This window comes from Tachysurus vachellii, chromosome 6 (assembly GCF_030014155.1).
Source record: "Tachysurus vachellii isolate PV-2020 chromosome 6, HZAU_Pvac_v1, whole genome shotgun sequence".
Classification (NCBI taxonomy): Eukaryota; Metazoa; Chordata; class Actinopteri; order Siluriformes; family Bagridae; genus Tachysurus; species Tachysurus vachellii.
In genome coordinates this window covers 20,844,089-20,861,309 of record NC_083465.1, presented here as the reverse complement: position 1 = coordinate 20,861,309, position 17,221 = coordinate 20,844,089, and the positions used below count along the sequence as shown (strand labels likewise).

General features: G+C 40.1%; 2 protein-coding genes across 2 annotated transcripts; both read right to left on the bottom strand.

Annotated features, from left to right (window-relative positions):
* Positions 1 to 719: 719 nt before the first annotated feature.
* On the bottom strand, positions 720 to 6,263 carry myoz1a (myozenin 1a). Its single transcript, XM_060871440.1, has 6 exons — positions 6,090 to 6,263; positions 4,674 to 4,770; positions 3,159 to 3,346; positions 2,815 to 3,070; positions 2,351 to 2,534; positions 720 to 1,766 (listed from the first exon to the last, which is right to left on the bottom strand). Exons 2-6 carry the CDS (start codon positions 4,759 to 4,761, stop codon positions 1,532 to 1,534), a joined length of 951 nt encoding a protein of 316 aa, XP_060727423.1. The 5' UTR covers positions 4,762 to 4,770; positions 6,090 to 6,263; the 3' UTR covers positions 720 to 1,531.
* Positions 6,264 to 7,613: 1,350 nt separating this feature from the next.
* On the bottom strand, positions 7,614 to 16,713 carry synpo2la (synaptopodin 2-like a). Its single transcript, XM_060872829.1, has 4 exons — positions 16,445 to 16,713; positions 14,364 to 14,515; positions 12,993 to 13,702; positions 7,614 to 12,336 (listed from the first exon to the last, which is right to left on the bottom strand). The coding sequence occupies exons 1-4, from the start codon at positions 16,544 to 16,546 to the stop codon at positions 9,791 to 9,793; spliced, it is 3,510 nt and encodes a 1,169-aa protein (XP_060728812.1). The 5' UTR covers positions 16,547 to 16,713; the 3' UTR covers positions 7,614 to 9,790.
* Positions 16,714 to 17,221: the final 508 nt, after the last annotated feature.

The following is a 17,221-nucleotide window of genomic DNA, read 5'->3' as shown; positions in this document are numbered from 1 at the left end:
TGCAGTGTAGAACAGCATCAACAGCTCCTGTGGCAGACCAAACTTCCTTAATTGGTGTAGAAAGTACATCCTCTGCTGGGCCTTTTTGATGATGGCATTTACGTTGCACTCCCATTTCAGGTCTTGGGAAATGGTAGTGCCCAGAAACTTGAAGGCCTCCACAGATGACACCAGGCTGTTGGATATTGTGAGGGGGAGTAGTGTTGAGGGGTCTGTCCTAAAGTCCACAATCATCTCCACAGTTTTGAGGGTGTTTAGCTCCAGACTGTTCTGACTGCACCATAGCACCAGCCGCTTCACCTCCTGCCGGTATGCAGACTCTGGATGCATACAGGAGTATGTCCAAGCAAAGGTGCTCCACACAGGAAATCCTTCCTACCTCAGACATTATAATTATTCTGTACAACAACATGTCTCATTGAGCAAAAATACAGCTTTACTGCTATATTTATTTAAATCCTAGCTTCATTTTTTTTTGTATATATTATCTTGTGTATATATTTTTATATTCTTATTTTGGTGACTTGGAACGAACTTGGAACGAGCTGCTGTAACGAACCCAATTTCCCCATAGAGATTAATAAAGCATTCAGATTCTGAATAAGAAGAAGCAGAAGAAGAAAAAAAGAATTAGAAGAAGATTAATAGAAAAAGAAGAAGAAGAAGAAGAAGAAGAAGAAGAAGATTAATAGAAAAAAGACAGAAGCATACAAATCATCGGCTTTTAAATATTTATTAAGGGGTTATGTTAAACTCTTATTATTCATTTTATCAACATGCCAAACAACAATAGGTAAACATGTTGCATACTCACATCATCATCATCATCATCATCATCATCAAGCCAATATGTCTTTCATTTAATTAAACAGCTTTTAAAGTACATTTTAATTAAATATTTTCCAAGTTCCAGTGATGGTTAGTCGATAACTAACATTTCTCAAGTGATCATTTGGCAACTCACTTATTCACATATAAATCTCATTGGGTCGCATTTGCATAATAGGATTTTGTATGTAAAAGGCACAGACGGACCACTGACTTCGGTCAAATTGGTACTTTAAGACTCTAAGATTGTAGATTGATGATTTTAGCATTAAATATTTTGTTGGCTGTTCATACATTTTCTTTACTAACAAATTTTCAGTCTCACAACCTATTTGAACAAGGGCATGCATGAACCCTATTGAACCTATTTAGTATCCCAATTTGAACAGTGCATGGATCAGGACACATGGACACAGATCAAGACTGATTTCACACACAGCGATCCACTGAATATGAAGCATATATTAAAAATATATTGTACTGAAATTACATACATGGAAGCACTGTGTGTGTGTGTGTGAGAGAGAGAGAGAGAAAGAGAGAGAAAGAAAGAAAGAAAGAAAGAAAGAAAGAAAGAAAGAAAGAAAGAAAGAAAGAAAGAAAGAAAGAAAAAGAAACAGAGCAGCTGAATTAGAAGAACTGCAAAGCAGGTATGGGGAGTGACTATAGATTGCACTTTTTGAAGGTCTAAGATGTTCGTTCCTCACAGCTCGTCAGTCTCCCCATCAAATGGCATAGTATCAACCTGGAGGTGGATGTTGCTTGTGTCTCCGCTGCCCACCCAGCCGATAGGAGTGCGGTTAAAGGAGGGTCTTGAGTGTATGTCATGGTGGTACACTATTGCAGGCTCCAGCTCCTCTGCTGTTGCCTGGACATCTGGCAGCTGGAAGGTCATCAGCTGAGAAGCTTTCTCAAACCCACCATAAGGCATGGCTGACCTAAAGTGGGAGAAAAGGTAAGATGGCATTAGTTTGCCTGAAAAACAATGATGCTACATTTAAATAAGATAGTCTTCCCTTCCCTTCCCTTCCTCCCTCGAATTATGAATGTATTATTTACATCGGAAAAAGTATTTTCTTAAGAATTTACCAAAACACCTGAATGTTTATATACTACACAGTTTTGTTTCTACTGTTATTGTGTTGTTAGCTTTTACTATTGTGTAGTTATCTCTGTTAGCTAGCCTCAATAGTTCACACAAACTACAGACGTGTAATTCACGATTGAGTCGACTCTTTGAGTCGGCTCTTTTAGGTAAACTTTGGAAGCCGAATCCCATTTCTGAGGAGACTTTTCTTTTGAAAGTAGGAGAAAACAAATAGGTTGTGTTTAGGTAAATATGACACGCAAACCGAAAAAGTCAGTTTTCTGTATTCACGATTTTTAATCACTAGTTGTTCCTACAGGATAACGAAGTAACACTTGTTTGTTATTTAAAACTTGTTTGAAAATATTGTCATTAGTAGCAGCTTTGAGATCCTAGCAGGCAGTATAAATATCATATATGTAGATTTGTTGGCACCTGTTAAAACTCTTGTATTTAGGCAGGTCTTTATAAGCACAGGGTCCAGGCATGTAGGCTTTCATAGTAGATACAAGCTCTGCATTGCCCTTCATGGCCTTTTCCCAGGGTGATACATATATCTTCACATATTCCTTACTTTTCTTCTCCTTTGCTAAAGCAGCAGCCTTTGCACTTTCTGCACCTGTAGATAGACAAGCGGATAAAAACAGATGCCATTAAAAGAAGGACCCAGACTATAAATAGTTGAAGAATATTTGAAGAACTACTTCTAGAGCTACTGCAATTTTTAACCAATTGACTTAAGTGTGTAAGCATTCAGTAAAGAATGAGCTGTGGCTCTATGCAGGCACATAGATATTATTCAGATAGAACCTTTAGCTCCAGAGAGTGGAAATGAAGTGAGTGTAACTAATCTGCTTGATATATGGAATCCACCATCTGGATTTCTTTCTACTACTCACTCTGTGAGCCATCAGCTGATGAGCTGGCACTCTCGCCTGCCCCTGCGCCCACTCTGCCAGCTGTTCCTCCTACACCAACTCTACTTCCTGCCCCTGTACCCCAGCTTCCTGGTTTGGGAGGAGGCACAGGTGCATGCCCACCTCCAATTATCTGTCCACCAACTATCTGTCCCCCAACAAGACGTGCACCAACCAGATGTCCACCAACATCCACCATTTGGCCCCCAATGCCAGGGACAAACTTCTGGAAGTTATCCTGTGAGAACAGATCACAGATAGGTTAAGAGTACAAATGAACACATTCAGTGCATAATATGTACACTGTATAGTTCGATTACGCTCACCATAGAGTCATCGTTGAAGACGTCAGGGTTGTTCTCGTAGATGAACTTCGCCACACGCAGCTGCCTCATTTTGAACATCTTGGAGCCTTTGTTATTGAGCAGGGACAGTTCTTCCAGCATTAAATCTTTGGGTGTACTGATCTTCGTCCCCAAGTCAAACTCGGAGGCTTCGGGCTCTGAGTCATACTCTGGCGGTGCAGAGAGAAAGATGAGTAGCTAATATTGATCATGCCCTTTTTCTAAATTCTCTCTACCGCAGTTATGTTCTAAATGTATTTATTGTTCAGTGTGTTACATGCTAAATTAATCAACATGTCCAATCATTGCAATTCAATTTATTGTCATAGCCTGCAATAACTTTGTGACCATCTGATTATTTGCATAACCATTTTATTTATCCCTGTCACTTTCAGTAAACTTATGTTGTATTTGTACATACATTCAAAGATTTATGTTTTCTTATTTGCCCTGTATATGAACTTCCTGGAAAAGCTTTAATGTCATACAGTGTCATACAAAGAAAGCAACATAATATGTAGGTAAGCAGGACTTTCCAGTTTTTAGACCAGTTTACAGATCACTCATATAAAGGCAGGTACATACCATGATGGAGCTGCAAATTAGGAAAGAAACCTGAGAACAGCAATCTTTTGTAATTTATCTACTCATACATCATTCATCACTCGTTCATCGGCATAGTATGATACACTCATTTCATCACCTGAACATGAGTTTGCTCGAGGTCAAACACAAAAATCACACAATTACAGTAATTAATTATGCTACACTGATACATGCTTTAATGAAAAGGTAAATGTGCTCATTCTTTCCTCTGTATATTTTAAAACCGTAGAGAAAAACATGTTGATTTTAGTAAGTAAAGCCCTGTGTGCATCTGAGAGGCACTTCTGTGATAATTAAAAAGACAGCTGTCATTTCTGCTGTGAAATTTCTAGGCTAAGTGTTTGTCTGTGTGGCAGTCTTCACCTCATTAGGATATATATATATAGTATAGCCATGCAGAGCTTCAGTGACAACCCCTAAAAAACTCCAGTACTTCCCACAAACTAACATTATTATAAATACTACTTTTGTTTGGTCTCCCAGTTTGACCTGAATGTTTAGTTATGGAGAGACTCGCTGCCTGTTCTGTTACAGAATCAAAGGCCCTGTGGTTAAATACAATCTGTGTGTTGTTCTCTGCTGGTAATCTCTCTCTTCATTCAACATATCAGCTCTCACAGTGAGTATTTCACAGATGAGGTGAGCTGAACAAACACACACTGCATTATAAACATTTCAAAGGGATACCACATGAAAGTGTGTCTTCACTGACCTAGGTTCTACTCACTGTAGATTCAAGTCAAGAATGCATCATTAGTATTCACAGGGGTGTTAATACTTTATTATACATTGCAGATTTGTACTAAGTGTATTAAAAAAAGAAATAAATAAATATGTGGCTCTGTTGAATTAATCATCTTCAGCCAGAGATGATGTCTTTTGGAGCCTCACCGTTTTGAGTGATATGTGACAGGTCAGTGATGATTTTAGAAGTTCTTTTCCTCTTGTTGGGAGGGGCAGGTGTTCCAGCGAGCGGCATGACTCCAAACTGGTGAAACAGACCAAAGAAAGGGATAAGATAGAATGTAATTGTTAAGCAGGCAATGTTTTCCTTAATTTGATAGATATTGTGGTGTTAGGAGTGTTTTATATAACACAATAATCATTTACTATGAGCTTATTTTCTACTAACTCTACTATTGAATCTAAGAGTCAATGTAGAAATTTATGATAAAACTAGCAGGCTTTACCTTACACTAGTCTATGTTCCTAAAGTGATCCATCATCATTCCTTCTCTCAGATTCCAAGAAAAACATAAACACTGAGAGATGAATTGTTTTTTGATTTTGGCCTGTTTTCTTTAGTAGTTAACGGAGTGCTGCTGTAGTAGTATTAGCACATCAGTGCAGGGTGTTGGACACACGTCATGTCTGTGTGTATATGACCTCACATTCCACAGATTCCATACTGAAGCCTGGGAAAGGAAAACATATACCACCCCACAGACACCAAACTGATACCCCAACTGCTTTCCATTTGATTGGCCTTTTTGTGTAGAAGAAAATAAATCCCATACATAATATCCATACCCACTTTTTTATAGTTCTAAATTGGCACAGTCTTGTCATGCAGGCGGCATAACCTCTATATATATATATATATATATGTGTGTGTGTGTGTGTGTGTGTGTGTGTGTTAATATAATATGCATGCTTTAAAATCATATAATTTTTTAACTTCATGTAACATACAGTATCACTGCCACCTCAAGACTCTGCTAATAGCAAACATTGAATTCACTTCTCTGTAATTCAATCTACTCCAGCTATTTTTAAATGCCATTTGAAGACCTTTTAGCAGCGAGTGGTGGCGTCACAGATGTGATGACAGACAAAGTCAGTTGCAAAAATGCGTATCTACTGTAACTCTACAGAAGTGAGACATTGTGATGTAAAAATTGGGCAAATGAGAGTCCAAGCTGAGGGCGATATGGGAAAGCTGTTGGTGTTCTTGTAAAACACTGGTAACCTGTGAACCACTCAGCTCAAATTGCCCCAGCTGGATATTCCAGGCTTTGCACTCCATATAAAATCCGCACCCGGGCAACAAAGAGGGCGGCTCAGCACATTCCCTTTCTCACTGCCCTGTGCTTTTAAACATGGAACCAAAATCTGATATGAATCCATTCCTATATTTAACAGTGAAAACCTTATAAAAGCATACATACTGTATGCTACATAGCTGCCTCTAATCATAACACACTTTCAATAGGAGTACTATTGGTCTTATGGTTTAGTATCATTTGTGCAGCTGATTAAACTATTACACGGTGCATGCAAAAGGAGAGCACACTGTGATCCACTCACCGGGTTTTAAACTCCTGTACAGAAGTGGTCTCAAGAGGAAGACGCAAAACTTCTGATTCGGACTTAATCAAAAGGTTGTAAATCCCAGGGTGTTGCTGACCTGTGACTGGACTAAGATCTTGGGGAGTGCAAAATCCAGTCAGGACTTGGATAGCAAGTTGTAGAGGAGGGCAGGAAGACTTGGAGTGACAGAGTGGGGGATGGAGGGGGGTCTCAGGCTGCAAGCGTTGATGGTCATATCAAGAGGCTAATATCTTTCTTGCAGATGCTTCATGTTCTAAATATATCAGAAGAGAGAGAGTGTAGTTATCAAATACTCTGACAGAGTAAAGACTGCTCCACATATTGAAGATGGCAGTTGTACTGTTTCCTCCTGCATTAAGTCCTCCTGCATCTTCTTCCCTGGAAAGATTTTCACCTTTTCAAATCCATACAGCAAACCCCTGACCTGTGACCACACGTTCTCTAAATATTCTAATGGTGCTTTTGCTAGGCTGCAATTCTAACTTTCTACCCGTTACTCCATTATTCACAAACAAAAGTTTATATAAATACTATATAATCTAAATAATATATACTTTTTTTTTTTTATAAATAAACATTTCTTCAGGACTATTATGCAAGATGCAACAACGCAGTGTCACAGATTACATAAAGTACTACAAATACACACTAGAGCAAAAGTGTACAATAATTCCACAGGACAGTAAACAGGATAGCGCACACTAACTGGACAGGAGAACTGTATGGAACAAACCAGTTCAAAAATTGTTCACTGAAGGTGTAATAAGTAATCTATATATTTAATCCTGCAACCATGGAGCTGAGACAAAGAAGATAGAAAGAAAGAACCTTGTGTTCTTTCTTTAGAAGTTCAGCAAGTTAAATGGCCATATTCCATACCAGATATAGCCACACTGGTTTAAAAAGTACAGGAACTTAGATGAACATTAACAGCCCTAAATATAGGAGAAGAATGATGCCAGTTTATGCTTCAGTGTGAATAGCACTTCCCTAAAATTTTCTGTGCTGACTATTGGTCATAGACAAAGAGCTTCAGTTTGCGTGTACATAAACTTTATTTTGTCTATCCTACAATTCCAACACATTCACAGTTACCATGCTTTTATGATAAGAGGCATATAAAAGGTATAAGTGCTCATTTCAGTGTAATGTTACATTTGAAAACACACAGTATTTGGTAATTAAGTACATGGTCTTTGAGTTTATGATTCTTTCCAATAAATAATTTTATTTCCAATGTTAGGTCTTCAGTGTGTCAGGACAGGTTGTTTGTGTATGATCAGTAGATAAATGGGGAAAGGTCTCCCCCGTGTGGTCAGTCAGGGTAGTTATATAATTTAGTGACGTCTGTGGATATCTTGCTGTAGTGAACTGTAATATTATAGCTAACACTAGGGGGCAGTGTGGCGTAACAAATGAGAGACACTGATAACCGTTCAAGTTCATATTTATTTCTTGAAATATACACCTTTTCATCAAAAGCTATTCAGTCCACTATCACTGCGGCATAAATTCCTGTGCTTTCTCTCTCTCACACTCACACTCTCTCTCTCTCACACACACACACACACACACACACACACACACACACACACACACACACACACACACACACTTACACTTACCCAAGATTCTACTAATCAAATCTTACAGCACACAAACAATCTGACCCTCTGCACACATCTACTACAATTAATAATTTGTGCAATTATTACTATGAAGCTTTACGTGCATAGATTACAGAAGAGTGCATGAATTAATAAACACACACAAGCTCATAGTGTGTTTAATTCTGTGTTTGGTAATCTATTCAAAGTTAAATATGCCTTGAGGAACATATCATGTTTAGTCATATTACCTCATTTATTATATTCTCTCAGCATCTTATACATTCAGTAGTATAATATGCTCCTATAATGAGTTCCTGTACTACTTGCTACTTTTTCCTTCTGTACTGCTTTGAAAACCCTCATAAGATCATCTTGGCTTTCTGCTTTCCTTTCATCACGAGTGGCTTTCGGAGCTCACACTCAAATATCAATTCAAATTACAATCAACTGGCTGGATGTTTGTCATCTCAAAGCACCCAAATACAACATGCCTGACAGTATGAACCTTGTGTCTAACTCCAATTATCTACTTAACATTAAAAGAGTAGTCACTACACATGCCTGGTGTGACTGAACACAGAACTAGTTGGAAGGCTTGGACTTCAAACCCATCCCCTTTGACTGTCTTGCCCATATAACCTTCAACGCTGCTAGTTTGAGCTCTTACAGCGACATTAAATTAGTTAAATAAATAATAGAATTTTATTAGAATGTGAGTGAGACATAAGTGCCAGATTCCATTTGGATGATGTTGATGTTGCTGTTTACGTTACTCCCACGAATAGGCTGTGACACTCCTGCACCTGTTCCTTCCAGGGTCTGCCAGGACAGATATAATTTCTGGTTTATGAGAAGTGGGGATCCAGCTTACCTTATTCCTTTTAGCCAACACCTTGCAGTCCTATTTTATTTTCAAACATTAATTAAGCTTATACCCAACAGATATAAGTTTACAGTCAACCCTTTGGCAGCATTCAAAATAATTAGCAAAAATCAATATATAAAATGAATAAAGTACATAATGAGTTATACTGTATAGTTTCAACCCTGGACGACTAGATATAAAACAGCCTGAAAGCAACTAAAACGTATCACTGTATGTTCTAGTGTGTATAGGAGCTTTTAATTGTTTACGGCGCCTTAATTTCTGTTAATAACTGCTAATGTTAGAGAAAGGTAAGCATTTTCTACAAGTGTTACAATAGTTCACCCCTTCTGTTGAGTGCTAATAATTATAGATTTGACTGTGAGTAGCTTTTATAATGTATACATTAAAACATCTAATAAATCTAAAAATCCCCAAATTTTTCTTTTGAGTTAAGCCTGAATTCTCCACGGTGGTGTTCTTTTTCAGCACCTTATCTGCTATTTGTAATTTAAAGACTCTCAGTAAGGGGTTCATCATGTTTCCCTTACAAGTCTTTTCAGTCTGCTCAAAACACCATAGAAATTAGATTTTACAGTAGATGATTTTACACAAACTACACATGCATATTGAAAGTCTTTAAAAACCCTGATGTAGTGACTTGGACATAGCAAGGTACTACGGTTAGTATCTTTAGGTTTTGTACCCGGGTGTGAAACAAAGGATGATAAAAAATATATAGAGAGAGTAAGCATAGTGTACTTTCTGCATAATGGTACAATAAATTCAGTATCAGACTACAATTCTGAATGATCAAATGTAATTGTTTTTAAACAAGTCATGTTCATTACTAAATAAACTATACAGGTTTGCAGACACCTGAATGTCACAACCATATATGCTTCTTGAACAGCCCATTAGAGATTTAGTACCCACTTTTCTACTATAAGAATTTCCACTCTTCTTGAAGGCTTTTCACTACATTTTGCCAATACAGCCACAAGCACATTAGTGAGGTCATTCAATAATTTTGGGCAAGAAGGCCTGTGGTGCAGTCAGTTTTTTTTTTGCTTCAATTACATGTAGTTTACTGTGTTTCATATTGCACACTTTTTGTTCTGATTTGGTGAATATCAGGATCTGAACTGTTTGTATAAATGATAAGAATTGTACTCATCCTTTCTTCAGTGTATTACTAATTTCTACAGAGCTCCAGGCCTCCATATGTGAGGCTGTTTTCCCACCCGTTTAGCAATAAAGTGTGGCTTGGGTGCCTGGGCTGTAGGCCTCAGGGGTACTGGTGGCAGGGAACTTAGTTCAGGAGCACTCTTGAACTGTTTGGTAGCTTGAAGACCCTGGCAGTTTAGCGTCGACATGCTGGAGAGAGAAGTTGGGGGTGAATATGGTGTAGGAAGAAATATGGGAGTGGCAGAGATTTTTGGGAGTTCTGGCAAACCTGGAGCTCGTGCAGACAGGGCTGCAGTTAGAGGTTCATACTGAGGTGGAGGTGAAACAGGTGCTGGAGTAAGGGAGGTCATGTCATAATGACACAGGGGTTCAGCCAGTGATGTTTGTGCACGTGGAGTAATCACTGTGGGACTTATTGTTGGAGCTGACATAGGAGTAGGAGTAGAGAAGCGTTTGATCTCACACACCCGTGCTGCCTTCACGGGTACCTGCCTGGGTTGGCTTAAGGTGTGACCCACACGTGTCTGCCCCTGGTAGGAGGGACCTGATGACTTTGCACTTGAGTCATCACTGAACCTGAACATAGCCGAGTTTAGCTGATAAGGCTGCCTCCTTATGAAGTCTATGGCCCTGATACCTTCCTTCTGGATTCCATGACCAGTCTTACCCACCTTGGAGTTTTTTTCAGTACTCTTTGCTCCTCCACGCTGTAATACCAGGGGACAAGAAGGGGACAGGAGAGGGTTGTACCCAATGGGTGGGGGAGCACGGACATTTGGAGAATACTTCCAGGATGAAGGCTCACACGGAGGGATCATAGCCATAGCAGACTGGGGCTCTGTGTATTGCTGTTGCTGTGAGTGTGATGGAACAGAATCTATCACAAAGACATCTCTGCGATTTTGTCTTCTTGCAAATAGCTCGGCACCTTTACCCTCTCCCTGAGGAATCAGAGACATTTCTGGGATGATGCGTGGTTTAGGAGCCACTGGTGGTGCAATCCGTCCCTGCCTATCATCAAAGTTGTACGGGTCCTCAATGAAAGAGACATGCTCTGTGTATGCTTGCTTATGCCTTTCATCCAAATTCTGCACCATAGACAACAGCTCAGGATTGGGCAAGGATTTCTTGCTCTCAATCACCTTGAACAATGACTTATTGGTGTTACGTCGGCGAGCCTCCTGAAGGATACCAGTTTTCCCCCCAGCTGCAGGAGATAGATGAGTCGTCGTGCTAACAAGAGTTGCAGGGACTGCAGAAGTCATAGGGGCAACAGGTGTCGTTTGAGACTCAGGGGCAGTAGACTGAGTGGAAGTTATGGTAGTGGGATCAGTGAGAGCAGCAGGAGAAGTAGCTCTAATAACATTAACAGAAACACAGGAATGAGGTACTATAGTCTGTGTGATAGTGTGTGACTGAATATTTTTCATAGATGATGGAGGATGTGGTGTATGGGAGGTTGCAGGATCTGGTATAGTGTGTGGTAGAGGCTCAGTGGGCATAGGAATTAATTTGGAGGGTATTCCAGTTGAAACAGCACCACTCATCTGGCTCGCTGTGAAACTGGCAGAAGGTACATCTAAAACCTTCTCATTGGATGGTGCTGAGAAATGATGGGCAACCACTGCCACTGAGGTTGGTCTGGGAGTCTTTTTCGCAGTGTTAGGGCGAAACACAACTGGTGCTGTAGCTGCTCTGTGGCTAATAAACCCAGGGGCAAATGGACGAGCTGTGCGATTCAACACTGAGCTAGCTGGCAACTCAGGCAGAGAAACTGAAGGTGGAGGCATATTAGCCAATGCAGCAGTTATTGGTTGGTTTGTTAGAGGCACCAAGGTATGGACTGGTACTGTTATGCTGGGAGTATGCTCATTAACAGTGGAAGGGGTTGCTTGAGGTGTGGATCCTGTGATTTGTGTCTTATTAGAAAAAGCCTCCTCCTGCATTCTCAGCTCTTGTGGTATGGTGGGCTTTGGTGCAACTGGTGGCGGCTGGATTTTCACTTGCTTTTTTACCTGTACAGACAAATTGAATGGTTGTGTCTGTATTTCTTGTGCTTGGATTTCAGGCTGGGATTGGCTATGCATCAGGCTCTGTTGTCCCTGACCAATAGAAATCTTCTTGGCATGCTCTTTAGCTCTCTTCCTCTGCTGCTCAAAAAGCTTTGCCCCCCTCCCTGTGGTGTCACAAAGGCCAGTACTCCGAGAATCCTCTGCTTCATTTTCTTCCAGGCCTCGAGACGCTGATCTCTTTTCTAGAATTTCCAGGTAGTCACTGTCCCATGTAGGATCAGGTATTGCACTGAATCCCTCTTCATCCACCTCAGATTCACTTCCAAGGAACTGACTGTCCTCCTCCTGAGAGTCTTGTTGTGTATCCTCATCCACACTACCATAACTGGTCAATGTGTACTTCTTAGAGCGCTGGCGCCGTTTTTTGAACATCAGGACACCCTTGGAGTGGGGGTTGGGTGCATCAGTCAGCAGAGAGGCAATTGTTCGACACTTTTTCCGGGCCTCCTTCACCTGTTTGTCTTGGGGTGTATCACCACGGTTCAGTTCTAAATGAAACAAAGCATCAGACATATTACATTGTTTTATATTTTACTTTTGACCATTCATTTGCACCATGCCATGACTGTACAAAAATATGATTTGCAGACCTGTGCAAAAGAACAATGACAATATTTGAATGTGTGCTCTTAACGGGCAGAACTTGAATGTTTTGGAGGTTAGCCAGAAATGTTTCCTGTTTTGTTTCAGATAAATTATATATATAGCATTTTGACATTGCCTTGTACACATGCTTTACCTAGCTAAACTGAACTGATAACAATTGTCAAAATGTGATTTGTTCGTCTATTTAAAGTGATTGCATGAAAGTAAGCTCTAATCTATAAAGGGAGATAAAATAGCAGTGTAAGAGTAGAGGGGAAACTCTGCTCTTTGACACCAGAGAGCAGCTGGAGATGCTTTGGCTGGTCCTATAGAAGAAGTGCTCATGTTATTCATCCACACAGCCACAGGACAAATATAGACCATTGGCCTAGCTCAAAGACCTGGCTCTTTTCTCCTCAATGGTTCTATGCATCTTATCTCACTGTCATTTAAAAACATGTGCTAACAGCATACAGTGATATTAAATGCACAAACCACACAAAGGATAACAAGTTGCTCAACTTACTGAATTGGTTAATACAATGCTTTAGAAACTCACTGGCTTGTTTTGCTTTATCCATGTAGGTCTTTGTGAGCTCTTCATCCACTGGTTTTTCAACTGGCCCCACCATGGGCACTAAATGACTACGGGAGCCCAGCCTCAGTGCTCCCTTCGCTCTCTCTGGAGACACCAGTGGTACATTAGCAAGTTCTTGTAACCCATTGTTTTCCTCCTCCAATATGAGGTCCTGAGAACTCTGCTCATCTGCACTCATAGATGAAGTCTCAGTGGAGGTCTGGGAGGACCAGGCTCCAGATGGATGGGGCTGGTACACCACCTCTCTGCGAACCACCCCAGTCAAAGTGCCCTCCGGAGATCCAAACCCCATCCTGGTGTAACCCTGGGCATCTGGTGCACTGTCATAGCCACTCATCTCTGAGGCTTCTCCCATGTCAGGAGAAGTGTAGCCTGCTTTTCCTGGGGAGTTACTGGGGCTGCGATGCTTCTGCTTACGTTGACGGTCATGGGCTGCCACGTCTGCATCACTGTCTGTCTCTCCATAGTAGGCCTCACTGTCAAATGGAGAGGTGACACCACTGCGGACAGTCTGAGGCATCGGTGAGATATAGTATGCTTGTCGAACACTAGACTGCTGCACTTTGGAGCTGGATGGGGATTTGGCCCTTAGGGCAGCACGGTACTCTTTATCGATGCGGGGAGAAGGGGCTCGGGCCACCAAAACCACTGACTGGAACCCAGCGGGTGCCCTGACACATATGTAAAAAGACCAAATAAAGAAAGTAACAGAACAACAAAACACCTGTAAACCTTTATTTACACAAAACTGTGTGCTTTTAAAATGATGTACCTTACTAAAATATTTTGGTAACACATGGCAAGTGTCTTCTAGCCTATGTAGTCAAAAGATGACGAACATCACACCCATACATAATTTTTGAACATCCCATTCCAGTTTTAGTACCCCATCTGCTGTTTTAATAACATCCACATTTATAGTCGCTAGATTTTGGGAGTGTGGCTGTGAGGATTCAGCTATAAGGGCGTTCGTGAGGTCAGGCAATGAAGTTGGGTGAAAAGGGCTGCAGCTGGCATTCCAGGTCATCCCACAAGTCTTCAGTGGGGTTGAGGTCAGGGATCTGTGGAGGCTAGTCAAATACTTTCACACCACCTTCAGCAAGCTCATGTCTGCTTAACATAGTCATAGTAAAGCTGGAACAGATTTTAGGCTAATCCGTTTAGTTCCGATGTAAGAAAATTGTAATTATACAACATCCAAATTCATCCTATACATTTCTGTGTGTCCAACTTTGTGACATCAGCTTGGGGAATATCAAAGAATGGGTGTGATGGTCACATGTCCACAATTTTTTTGCAATATAGTAGCCCCAAAATATAGAACGTTTTTACCTCTTTACCCGAATGTGCAGGGATCCAGGGATGCTATCAATGAAGTTCATGGCCTGAGCATGGGACATATGCTCACAGGAGCGATCATTGATGGACATCAGCTCATCCCCCTCTCGCAGCCCTGCCCTGCAGGCCTTGCTGCGCTTGCGCACCTATACCAGTACAGGGAGTTATCAGCCATAGACAGGACAAGTGAATATTTAAAAAAAATCAGCTTTCCTTGCTTTGGTATTGACTGACTGACTCCATTCCTAGCAAAAGAGGTAGGAGGGGTTTTCAAAATAGGATAAAATACAAGGGGTCACGATTACAATCAGACATATCAAGACAAAGAGGATTACTTGAATAAAAAACTAATTAGTATTTTTGAAAAGGTACATACTATTGTTATGTGTAGCACTTGACATTCACGTCACAATTTAGTCTCATATAATGTACACAGCATATAGTTTTAATAAAAATATTACTTATAGCATTTTCATTTTGAGTTCTCATGTCATATGATCCTTTATGTAATTCACATATTGTTTATTACATCATTAAATTATGTAATTCATCACATGGTATATAGGTATAGTTATGTGCTTTGCAAACCTCGACACATTCAGGCAGCAAACACGATGACTGTGCCACACACGGAGATATTAAAATACCCGTCAGAGGACAGACATTCCCTCCAGCTGCCATTATGAATACTACACTTCAAATAAGGTCTTTTCTCATGTCATATTCCCAAAGAAAACAGGAAACACAAAACCTGTCATTACTGCACTTTCTAAGTAGATGATGCCTACTGTAAAAGACATTGCAATTTTATGTTACGATGATGAATCTAAAAATACTCAGGCCTGACATTTAGCCGTATGAATCAAATCTAATCTCTCCTGAGTGTTTGCTCCTAATTGTAAGTGGGACATTAGTCTGGTGACTCAGTCCACTCAGGCTTTATTCAGATTAGATTTCAACACATCAGATGCATGCTTTTCTACAGAATAGCTTGTTTACAGGTGCACTCTGTTCTGACTGAGGAGAATCACAAAATAAAAAACAGATTAATAACCTAAGATATAGAATGTCAGTGATTAAACACCCACACAAGCAGAAAACTACCAAAGCCAGGGACATGAATTAGAGACTGGGATCAGTTGCTTAGATTATATATGGCCAGTTTTTTTGGCCATACATACATACATACATCTGGTGTTGGATTATTCTTTAGTATAGAGAGAAGTTTTACCTCTTTAGGATAAATAAAAATAATAATAATAAAAATAGAATAATATTTTGTCATATTTGTAAGTAAATCTGAACTGACAGTTAAAGGGGTCTATGGCTGCAAAAAGACAAACAAACGACTTTAATAGTCTTTACAGAATGGAATGAAGAAACACGGCCAAGGTGAGTTTTGTTTCCAAAATAAAAATCTTTCTTGACATGAAGACGATACCTTTTGGGAAAGCTGCATTGCATGATATTCTCGAACAGCCTAGAATAGCCTGCTATCCAATACAGTTCTGCATGGTCAACACAGTCCTAACTGTGTGTGGGAAATGAAATCCTGTGCACTGACAGGACGCCACAAAAATGGAAGAAAGTGGGTTCCTATCCTAGTAATGTGGAGCGCTTCATTGCATCAGAACGGTTTTTTTTTTTTTTTTTTGCAAAATGATTTTTTATGCTTTGATGGACAAAAAATTCTCTTTTTTAATTCTGTAGAGCAATACGTACATTCACACAATTAAATATTATTTTTTTAAAATAAAGTGCATGGAATTTTTGCCTGCTTTTTTTATATTAAACAGCTAAAATATACTAAAATGTATTATATTAAAGTAAAATAAATATCATCAGTAATTTATTGTGGGACTGCCTTGAATTCTGGGAGATTATAAGTTAACTGTTCTATCAGTCACTTCATTGATTCCAGTCTCTTCTTAGGCTTTACATGGACTGTCTAAATGAAGTTTAGGAATTGAAAGCATAAGCAGAAAGCAGGATGTGAAAACAGAAAAATAAAACAGGTGACTAAGGACATATTTTGTTTGGATCATGAATCATGCCAGGCCTTGGATGAGCCATACCTTGGCAACCTGCAGTGGTCTCTGGTGCTCTACTCCCCCCTGAAGTCTGAAGCCCCATGGTGCTCCACCGGAGAGCGTAATGGTGATTTCCTCCACCACCATGCTTCTGTGTTGCCTCCTGGATTCAGGGTGTAGGTCTAGGGGACGAGGGCACTTGCTTGATCTTTACATGGCGCTTCAGTGAAGAGCACTCATCCTACAGCTACAGTAATATTCCTCAGACGACTTTCTGTTTGCCAACCTTAGTTTCATAAAGTCACACTCAGGCCCTGCACTGGCTCATTCTCTGGACTGGAGCTTCGTGATAGGGCGGAGCAGTAAAGAGGGGAGAAGGAGGGAGAGGGTTGCCACCAATGTCTGCTTAGATGGTAGAATTCTTTCCTGCTTTAAGGGAGGGTCTACACTTGTCCTGTCAATCAAGCCAGACTGATGTCAGAGATGTAGGGAGGGGGTAAAATTGGGGTAACATTACCATACTAAAAATAGGATCCCATTCCTAAATGTAATGAATGACAGACACATTAACACAATACTTTCCCAATACCAAAAAACTGCTTTTAAGAGAAAAGGCTGCTGTTTTTTAATATTGTATGTGCCTTTCTGTATAAGATGTAATCAAAGTGTCAGTTCTTTAGCATAATCCTCCCTCTCCATTTACACAATTCCTTCTCAAGGGGTTTAATTTGACAATGATATATTCTTTTCAAATTCTCCTTTAACAGATGAGAAATGCATTACATGGACACCGACACCTTTTTTTCCGCAGACCACGTAGTA

What these genes read in the sequence shown, in the direction of transcription:
- synpo2la (XM_060872829.1), bottom strand. Translation starts at nt 16,546, where the DNA reads ATGGTGGTGGAGGAAATCACCATTACGCTCTCCGGTGGAGCACCATGG. An exon ending in GACCACTGCAGGTTGCCAAG is followed by an intron (nt 14,516 to 16,444) that starts GTATGGCTCATC and finishes GTACTGGTATAG; the next exon opens with GTGCGCAAGCGCAGCAAGGC. An exon ending in GGATAAAGCAAAACAAGCCA is followed by an intron (nt 12,337 to 12,992) that starts GTGAGTTTCTAA and finishes TGTTTCATTTAG; the next exon opens with AACTGAACCGTGGTGATACA.
- myoz1a (XM_060871440.1), bottom strand. Translation starts at nt 4,761, where the DNA reads ATGCCGCTCGCTGGAACACCTGCCCCTCCCAACAAGAGGAAAAGAACT. An exon ending in GTCACATATCACTCAAAACG is followed by an intron (nt 3,347 to 4,673) that starts GTGAGGCTCCAA and finishes CTGCACCGCCAG; the next exon opens with AGTATGACTCAGAGCCCGAA. An exon ending in TCTTCAACGATGACTCTATG is followed by an intron (nt 3,071 to 3,158) that starts GTGAGCGTAATC and finishes CTGTTCTCACAG; the next exon opens with GATAACTTCCAGAAGTTTGT.